Genomic DNA, 9,740 nt, shown 5'->3' on the forward strand with positions numbered 1-9,740 from the left:
ACTAGCTATTATAAGCGCCAAAGCATTTTCTGCACTCGGATTTATTCGTCGACATGCTTCAGATTTTACTGATGTGTACGCCATCAAAACGTTATATTGTTCGTTAGTGCGAAGTATCCTGGAGTATGCTGCTCCTGTATGGACACCATTCTACGCGACGCAGATCTTAGCAATTGAGCGTGTGCAGAGGAAATTCATGCGATTCGCTCTACGCCAGCTTCCCTGGAATGACCCAGTAAATCTTCCTTCTTACCCCGACCGATGCCGATTGATCAACTTAGAAAGTCTGTCATCGAGGCGAATTAAAATGCAGCGTATGTTCGTGTTTGATGTCATCACAGGAGGTATTGACTGTCCTGCATTCCTTGAGCAGATACCGATCAACATTCCTCCACGTCGCTTCCGAAGTTCACCTCTACTGTCAATTCCGTACCACAGGACGAACTATGGGCATCACAATCCACTTGATTCGTGTCTCCGGGCTTTTAATGAAGTTGACGACAAATTCGATTTTAACGTGTCCAAAACTGTATTTTTCACATAGGATTAGGAATTAAGTCTAGAAAATAGTATTAAGTAGTTCAATCTGTGCGACTTAGTGGAAGGCGGTGATCGTAAATAAATAAATAAAAACTTTCCCTTGCCAACAACATTCGGTACCGACGCCCGCCACGGTACAATCTGGAGCGACTGAAGCTGCCCTAAGTCGCAACTGAGTACGTGCAATGCCTCGACGCAGCGCTGCCGGATGAGGGAGAGCTCACCGAAGCCCCTCTTGAGGGCTACTGGAGCAATGTGAAAGCAGCCATTAACAGCGCTGCTGAAGGCGTCGGAATCGACGGAACGATTGGTTCGACGAAGAGTGCCAGATGGTTTTGGACGAAAAGAACGTAGCGCGGGTGGTGATGCTGCAGCAAGGGACCCGTCATAATGTGGAGCGATATAAACAGAAGCGAAGACAGCAAACCCATCTTTTCCGAGATAATAAGCGCCGCCTGGAAGAGCTGGAGTGCGAAAAAATGGAGCAGCTGTATCGTTCTTAAGATACACTCAAGTTCTACAAGAAACTCAACGCATCCCGCCAAGGCTTTGTGCCGCGAGCCGAAATGTGTCGGGACAAGGAAAGGGGTATATCTTAACGGACGAACGTGAGGTGATTACGGCGCAAAGGCGGAGGACCAAGGCGGCAGGAGGAATGGCTTCGTCGGTACAGCGGATGAGGATGCTTAAGGATGTTAAGGATGCTATCCGACAGCTTAAGAACTACAAAACAGCTGGGAAAGATGGTATCGGAGCGGAACTTATCAAAATGGGCCCGGATAAGCTGGCCACTTGTGACTGATAGTCAGGATCTGGGATACAGAACAGCTGCCGGGGAGTGGAAAGAGGGAGTAAAAAGGCGACAAACTAGAATGTGAGAACTATCGAGCGATCACTATTCTTAACGCGGCCTACAAAGTGCTTTCCCAGATCATCTTTCGCTGTTTATCGCCACTAGCTAGCAGATTTGTAGGAAGTTATCAAGCCGATTTTGTGGACGGGCGATCGACAACGGACCAAATCTTTACGTTGCGGTAGATCCTTCAAAAGTGTCGTGAATATCAAATCCCTACGCACTACCTATTCATCGATTTCAAGGCCGCTTATGATACTATTGGTCGTGAAGAGCTATGGAAGATTATGGACGAGAACGGTTTTCCCGGGAAGCTGACCAGACTGATTAGGGCTACGATGGATGGTTTACAGTGATGTGTGAAGATATCGGGTGCGTTATCGGACTCGTTTGAAACTCGCAAAGGATTTCGACAAGGCGATGGTCTTTCCAGCCTCCTGATCACCATTGCGCTAAAAGGTGCGAGGCACGATCTTCAATAAGTCCAGCCAGTTCATCTGCTTCGCTGACGACGTGGACATTGTCGGAAGAACGTTTCAGGCCGTAGCGGAGCAGTACACCAGGCTGAAACGTGAAGCAGAGAAGGTTGGATTAAATGTGAATACCTCGAAGACAAAGTATCTGTAAGCTGGAGGAACTTAGCGGGATAGGGCTCGCATAGGCAGAAGCGTGACAATAGACGGAGATGAGTTTGAGGTGGTGGATGAATTTGTGTACCTCGGATCATTGGTGACGTCGGATAACAACTGCAGCAGAGAAATTCGTCGGCGTATTATTGCCGGAAGTCGTGCTTACTACGGACTCCACAAGATCCTGAGGTCGGGTAAACTTCACCTCCGTACTAAATGTACCATGTACAAGACGCTGATAATACCGGTAGTTCTCTACGGGCACGAGACGTGGACGATGTTCGAGGAGGATCTGCAAGCACTGGGTGTTTTCGAACGACGAGTGCTTTGGACCATCTTTGGCCGTGTATGTGAGAACGGTGTATGGAGGCGAAGGATGAACCACAAGCTGGCGCAACTCTATGGCGAGCCCTGTATCCAGAAAGTTGCGAAAGCTGGACGGGTACGATGGGCGGGACACGTTCTAAGAATGCCGGACAACAATCCCGCAAAAATGGTGTTTGCCTCGAATGCAGCCGGTACAAGACGAAGAGGAGCACAGCGAGCAAGGTGGGTAGACCAAGTGGAGCAGGATCTTGGAAGTGTGGGACGGTCAAGAAATTGGAGACAAGCTGCCACGGACCAAGTGAATTGGCGTAACATTGTGATGCAGCTGCAATCCTGAGGGATGTCGGACCAGGATAAGTAGGTAAGTAAGTTGATTTAGAATCCTTGTTAAAGGTTATGAAGAAAATTCATAAATTTTACATTGGTTTTGCCTAATTTGACATCAGTTCTGAATGTCACTCTTGCTGAAAAATGAAAAAAGACAAATTTAGATTTTCACCGGGAGTTACCCAGTTCAACTTGTTCGCAACTACAGCCTATTGAATGCCGATTTCAATTTTTTTTTGCTGGGTCACAGCAAAAAAAATCATGCCGATATTCAGCTAATGAACGAGTGCAGACTACCAGCTCTGTCACACAAATTAAATGGGTAAAAAATGTCACGACATTTTTCCCCCATACGGTGTCAAAGTGACCTCTGAACGAGAGGGTTGCTGAGATCTCATTAAAAATAAATACACTGATAACGAACCTAACTTTGAGCGTGAGTCACTTTTACTCATTCGTATGGAGACATTTATAAATGTGTATGTTACTCAGCGCATGAGTAACATATGCGTTTAGACATTTCTCCATTCGGTTGAGTAAAAGTGACTAACTCGCTGAAAATGATTAGGTTTCAGTGTACCTAGCACGGTGAATATATTTTGTAAGCTTTTAACCGCTTAAGCCTGGTAGGCAGCTGAAAAGTTATGACGTGTTTACGTGCTACGGGATAGAACACGGAATGCTAAAGAAATTACTTTTCCTTAACATACCTTGACCCAGTACGCAGTTCAAAAGAAATCGGTAACGATCGATTACATTCACACTTAGAAATAACTAACTTTACACGTGACGGAATCAATCTTTGACATAAAAGATGAGACGTAAACAAACATGTCATGTAATTTTAAGTGCTTCGAGACTGAAAAGTTCGTTGCTCGACGAAAAGTACGTTTGATTGAGCTATATTTCGCGTCTGTTATGACTCAAATTTATGTCAAAATTGACGCTTGTATATGTCATTCTCAGAGCACCTAAATTTACATGAATTTTTCCAAGTGTGTTAGTATCGTGATCGACATGAAGGTGGCGCATTCTGAATGCAATTTCGCTTTCCTTGCGGAATAATGGTCTGATCAATTTTAACGTTTGTTGTAAAAATTATGTTTTGGATGTTTTGGAAAACTAATAATTGTGGATTTTGAAATTAGACGACACCCCCTATGATCTCAAAATTTAGGAAAAGAAACCTCGCTATAGCTGTAAAATTTACTTTTGGGAATATTCCTTAAAAATTACTTTTCCGTTTTCTTTTAAGCTGCGTACCAGGCTTTAAACGGAAAAAGGGATTATCAAAGATTGTAAATACTCGAAAAAATGCATGTGTATAACTTTTTATTGCATGGGTAAATATTTATGAAATTTTGAGCAAAACTATTTTAAAGTGTAATGTTTACATGTGCAAAATCCCGTCACAATCTGTCAAGTGTTTATTGCGATGGCTTCCAAGCAAGAAGTGCTTCGACAAAACATTATGGGAGCGGTCGTGAAAAATCGCGGATTGCGAAGCAGTTTGGAATCGACAATTCGACCGTGTTCCGTGTGGTAAAATCGTTCAAGGAGACTTAGACGACCTAGTGGCGATCTGTCAGCGGAAGAAAAGCGAAAAATTACTTCAAGCAATATCCGAACCTTTCGATTCGGGACGTGGCCAAGAAGGTAGATTCTTCCGTCGGGTTCGTCCAGCAGACAATGGAGCGGGCCGGACTTCATCCCAAGCAACACACATGTTCTATAACAATTCATATAACCATTGTATGACTAGTTTTGGTTGTATAGCAGTTTACTCAACCTAATTCCATGAATTTGTGTTACTTCTGATGTCTTCAAGGTAAGGAAGGCCCCTAACCAAACCGATAAACAGAATGCGGTGGCCAAATCCCGCGCCAGGAAGCTGTACCGCGAGTGGTTGGTGCAGCTGAAATGTATGGTAATGGACGACGAGACGTACATTAAAGCGGACGCCAGTTTTTCGTCGGCAAGTCCCGCCTGGATGTTCCGGAGAAGTTCCGGAAGAAGAAGGTCGATATATTTGGCAAGAAGTACTTAGTTTGGCAGGTGATCTGTGCGTGCGGCAAATTCAGCAAGCCGTACATAATGACCGGCACCATCAACGGCCAAATATGCTAAGAAGAATGCCTGCAGAAGTGCCTGCTGTCCTTCCTCCGGTCCCACAAAGGCGACACTCTGTTTTGGCCGGATCTGGCATCGTGTCATAATGCGAAACCGTTGGAGTGGTACGAAGCCAACGATGTTGTTTTTGTGCCGAAGGAAGCAAATCCGTCAAACTCGCCAGAACTTCGCCCATAGAAAAATTCTGGGCGATTATGAAGGGCAAGCTCCGAAAAACAGGGAAAGTCTTCAAAAACGACAAGGATTTGAAGAAAGAGTGGATGAATGTGTGTAAGAAAGATGGCGCAAGTGTTGCACAGGATTTGATGGGTAGCGTTGAGTCCAAGGTTTGGGCATTCAGCCTAGAAGAGGAGGTTGAATAAACCAGCTTTGCAAAAACATAGTTAATATGTGTTTATTTATTCCCTGTGAGTTACAAAAATATCGGACATAAAATGATTTTTTGGTGATCATTTTTGTCTGTTGATGTTCAATATGATGTAGGTACATACAATGGGGCGTCTCATATAAGCTTTATAGGGCTGTTTTTATAAGCCCCGGAACCGCTGAGTTCCTGATAGGAATTCCCATGGGCACTCAAGACCCTTGTAGGTTCCGGGTCTCAAAGCGTATTGGCGTGGGAGACTTTTTGGACACGGGAGAACCTAACCAACACTACAGAAATGGTTAAATAGCTGTTTATTAGATTTGCCGGTACATTGCGGGTGATGGGCGGTGATGACGACGGTGCAGGTGAGACTTTAGGGGTGACGATGGTCTAGAGGACGCCGTCCCTGCTGGTAGTGACTTCGGAAGTGGAGATGAACATGATGGCCGCCACTACATGGGCCAAGGCAATGGCCACGAACAGAGCGATCTCTTGATGCCGGCGGAGCTAGTAGGACTTCGCCGGAAAGATGGTACTTTGTGATGCAGTGTAGAATGTGGAGTTTTGACGTCTTAATAAGAGTTGTTTATTTTATTAGGATAAACAACTTTTCCAAAGTCGTGAAGTCTTTAAAACGCCATTTCAATGCATTAAACAAAGTTATAGAAAAAAAAAACATGTTCCACTGAAATTAAAAAATCTCAAAAACACCAAAATATACCTCTTTCAAATTTTGATATTTTGTTTATCGAGTATTGCTTAATTTTTGCTGAAAATGTCAGATTGTGATTATTGATTATTGATTGAATTGGGAGATAATAAATTTAACAACGTGCTGTTTTTTTTTGTTTTTTTTTTTCAACAATATCTTTTACAATACCATATTTTGGACATTTGTTTCTTTAACTCCATATAACTCGGAACCAGTAGGCTGTGAAAATTTTACGCCTTCAAAAGAGTTGTTTATTTTGTCAAGATAAGCAACTTTGCCAAAGACGTCAAGTCTCCAAATCGTCAGAGAAAGAAGTTAGATTGTGGTGCCATCTTTGCGGAAGAGCTTTGAATTGTTTGTTTATGTCAATAGATGGTCCTTGTTATCATGAGAAACTTCGGCTAAGACACGAAGTCGCGGAAATGCTTCGTTTCGGAGTTATTAATTTTGCTCCACTAGATTGCATTCCTGGCCCAGTGTGCAGTGGTGTTTCTCGTCAGTAGCTCGGTAGCGACCCACACAAAGGCGCTGGCTTTGACCACGGCGTGCTATGGTGGTGGTTGGTCGGCGGGGACGCCACTAGACAGGGCTTGACAATACTAACAGCCAAGACAATGGCAGTGGCGACGGTGGCTGACGTGTACGCCGATGACTGGTCTTCTAGAGCCAGGAGCGGGCCGGATCCCCGGCAGCGTAGATGCTCGTTACCGTGACCGACGCGATAGAATGTCCAACAAGTATTTCTCCAAGATCGTTCGTGGGATGCGAGACCAAGACGTCGAGGTGGGCAAAACTGGTGACTTTCACGCTTTGTCCGTAAACCCACGAACAAGATTCACTCCGTGATCTCCGTTCCGTAGCTGGATCCCAACTGCCTTCGCTTCGTCGTCGTGGGGAGCAGCATTATGCGCTCACTGGCTCTCCCCTGATCAGCGTTGCCAGGTCATTTTCAGAAAAACCTGAACCAGTTAAAATATAAAACCTGGAATGCTCCAAAAAATCCAGTTTCAACATAATGCTATTGAAATCGAATTGATGTGCCAATCTCCCGTAAAAATCGGTCTGGAATTTATTAAAAGTACTAACATGGCTATGAATTACATGTTTAATTAAATTATATAAAGCAAATAATCTGTTAGTATTACTAAACTCATCCAAAAGTTGAAAAGTTTTGACAGTGTACCCAAAAAGTTTAAATATCCATTATGCAGCATTTCAAAAATCGAATTAAATGTGGGTAAAATACTGTAGAAAATATGTTTAAAATTGTTTTTCAAGTAAATTCGATGGGATGATTTTTTTAAACTAATAGTCGATGTACTCCTTACTATTTGAGGCAGTATATGATTTTAAACATCTTATTAGTTCTAAATAATTCTAATATTACCCTGAGGATGATCAGAATTACAATTTACCGTATGCGTGATAATGTTTGCACCATCGTACATATAAGGTCCCCGTTTCACCTGTACATATAATGCCTTGGTTTTTTTTGCATGCACGTTACCTATAGCTCATACCGTAGTAGGCTGTGTATAAAAGAAAATGATTTACTTAGTTTGACATTTGCACCATGACGAAGTGGCAACGTATTCGTGATTTGTCCCACGCGCAAATGTCGCAAAAAGACATTTCAATCGCCGTGGGAGTGTCCCGGTGGACCGTCAAAAGGGTTTTAGACCGAGAAAAGAAAGGACAACTATCCGCGAAGGTGGCCACAGGTCGTCCGAGGTCAGCTCGGGTTCCGAGGGTTATCGCTGCTATCAAAAGGAAGATTCGGGTAAATCCAGTGCGTTCAATAAGGAAAATGGCAAAGGAACACGGGATCAGTGACCTTACGGCACGGAAGATCGTAAAGGAAGATTGCGAGGTGAAGTCGAGGGCACGGAAAAAAAACTCACATGATTACCAACCGCATCCGGGAGCTACGAGTCGAACGATGCAAGAAAATCCTGAACGAAAAAATCCAGTAATCCTGATCACCGAAGAGAGCATATTTACCGTCGATCCCGTATCCAATTCCAGAACCGACCGGTATATTAGTTCAATTCCGGTAAAAGACGTGGCCGACGAGCACAAGAACGTGTATCTGACCAAGCATCCTGCTAGCGTTATGATGTTTGGATTGGTGGCTTCCTATGGAAAAAAATGGACCCGGTGTTCATTCCAAAAGGCGTAAGTATGTTCTTTCGTGGATCAAAGAACAGTACGGTCCGAAGCCAAATGTTGTATTTCAGCAAGATGGGGCTCCGTGCCGCACCTCGAACGATTTGTGACCGCCATCCAGCCCCGATCTTAATCCACTGGATTACTCAATATGGCGCGTCATGAAGGCCAAGGCCTGTTCTAAACGCCAACCTTTTACAGCAAGCCTCAGACAAACATTGACCCGTACCTGGAGAGAAATGGATCCAGACTACATTATTAGAACTTGCCGTGCATTCCGGAAGCGTAGAACCTTGGCGGCCGTAATTGCCGCAAGTGAAAACTCGATCGATGATTAACATAATTTAAGACTCTGAGAAACATCCCTTTGAATAAATAAAAAAAACTCGGGAACGAAATTTTTGAGAATTTTTTTAATTTTGACATAGTTCAATGGTGCAAATATTATCACGGATACGGTACAGTGTTTTAAGCCCTTTTTTTAAATATGGACCACTGTGTGAGGATGACATCCCAAGGTTACATAGAAGAATGCCTGAAAAAGCGTGTATTGCCGTTCATCCGCAAGCATAGGATCAAGGTCAGTGTGCCGAAATTAGATTCGGCACAGCTTGGGCACATCTCTTGGTACAGCTTCGGCACAATCTCGTAGGAATTGGATTGTTAATGAAATGAAATTACGTTCTGTTTGACAGTATATTTCCGAAACATACTCTAATTGGATATACTAGAGGATCACAGACCAGTAATTCACATCTCGGTTCACATTTAAATTCAAAATATAAGCTTCCGAGGGCTGTTGATTGCTATCGATGCAGGTCACAAGTTTTTCAGCCGTTGGAGTGTACTACGAACCAGAATGCAAGAACAATTTGGATGAATTGGATCATGCAGTGGTGGCGGTTGGATACGGAAAACTCAAAGAAGAAGATTACTGGTTAATCAAGAACTCCTGGTTCAACTACTGGGGCAACGATGGATATACTTTGATGGCGGTGAAGGGTAACAACTGTGGCCTCACCACCGATTTGTAAATTTGAAGTGAGATTTCTCTTATTAGAATTACGGCCCGATTTGGCTAGCTACCACTACTCCAAGGTGGTTCTGTAACCATCTAATGCTGTAACTTTGAAGCTTTAATAAAAGTACTGGACATTAATGGACTTTTTAAATTTATTGATTCACGAATTACAGGTCTTTTTGTGCGTACCAATTTATTTTTAATCAGCCTCTATTTGGAGATTCTAGGAATATTTTGCAATTAAAAAAAACCCTAATCGCGCAATGCAAACCACATGGGACACACCAACTTTACTATATACTGCTTTTTCTTTCTCGTCCCTGTCAGATTGCCATCGAGCGCAAACGATTTCCCTGCTGCACTTCCTCGTCATTAGTCACGTTCCACTTTATGATTGAGTTCAAATGGGAAGCAAAAAAAAAAAAAAGACGAGAAAATAAAACGGCAAAGGAAACTATGCACTGGCACGACGACAAACAGTGCGGAGCAATTTTCCAACTTTCATCCTTTGGAGCAAATTCAAACTGTTGGCCAAACATTGTACGCTACGTGGAATTGAACCTACCTATAGTAGTGAAAGCGCAGTTACCGTTCCGTTTCCATAATCATCAATTCGAGCCAAAGTCACGCTCGTTTCGCCAGAGGGCGCTTTGCCTCTACACGGCTGT

General features: G+C 43.5%; 1 protein-coding gene across 1 annotated transcript in view; it reads left to right on the top strand.

Annotated features, from left to right (window-relative positions):
• The window catches only part of LOC135717464 (uncharacterized), a 38,214-nt gene extending 29,129 nt beyond the window's left edge, over window positions 1–9,085 (top strand). Inside the window, exon 6 of the mRNA XM_065239552.1 lies at window positions 8,870–9,085. Within this exon, the coding sequence (XP_065095624.1) occupies window positions 8,870–9,085 (216 nt within the window). The remainder of the gene's footprint in view (window positions 1–8,869) is intronic.
• The last annotated feature ends 655 nt before the right edge of the window (window positions 9,086–9,740 follow it).

This window comes from Ochlerotatus camptorhynchus, unplaced genomic scaffold (genome assembly GCF_037179485.1).
Source record: "Ochlerotatus camptorhynchus isolate MF236.1 unplaced genomic scaffold, CSIRO-AGI_Acam_v1.1 ptg000056l, whole genome shotgun sequence".
Lineage (NCBI taxonomy): Eukaryota > Metazoa > Arthropoda > Insecta > Diptera > Culicidae > Ochlerotatus > Ochlerotatus camptorhynchus.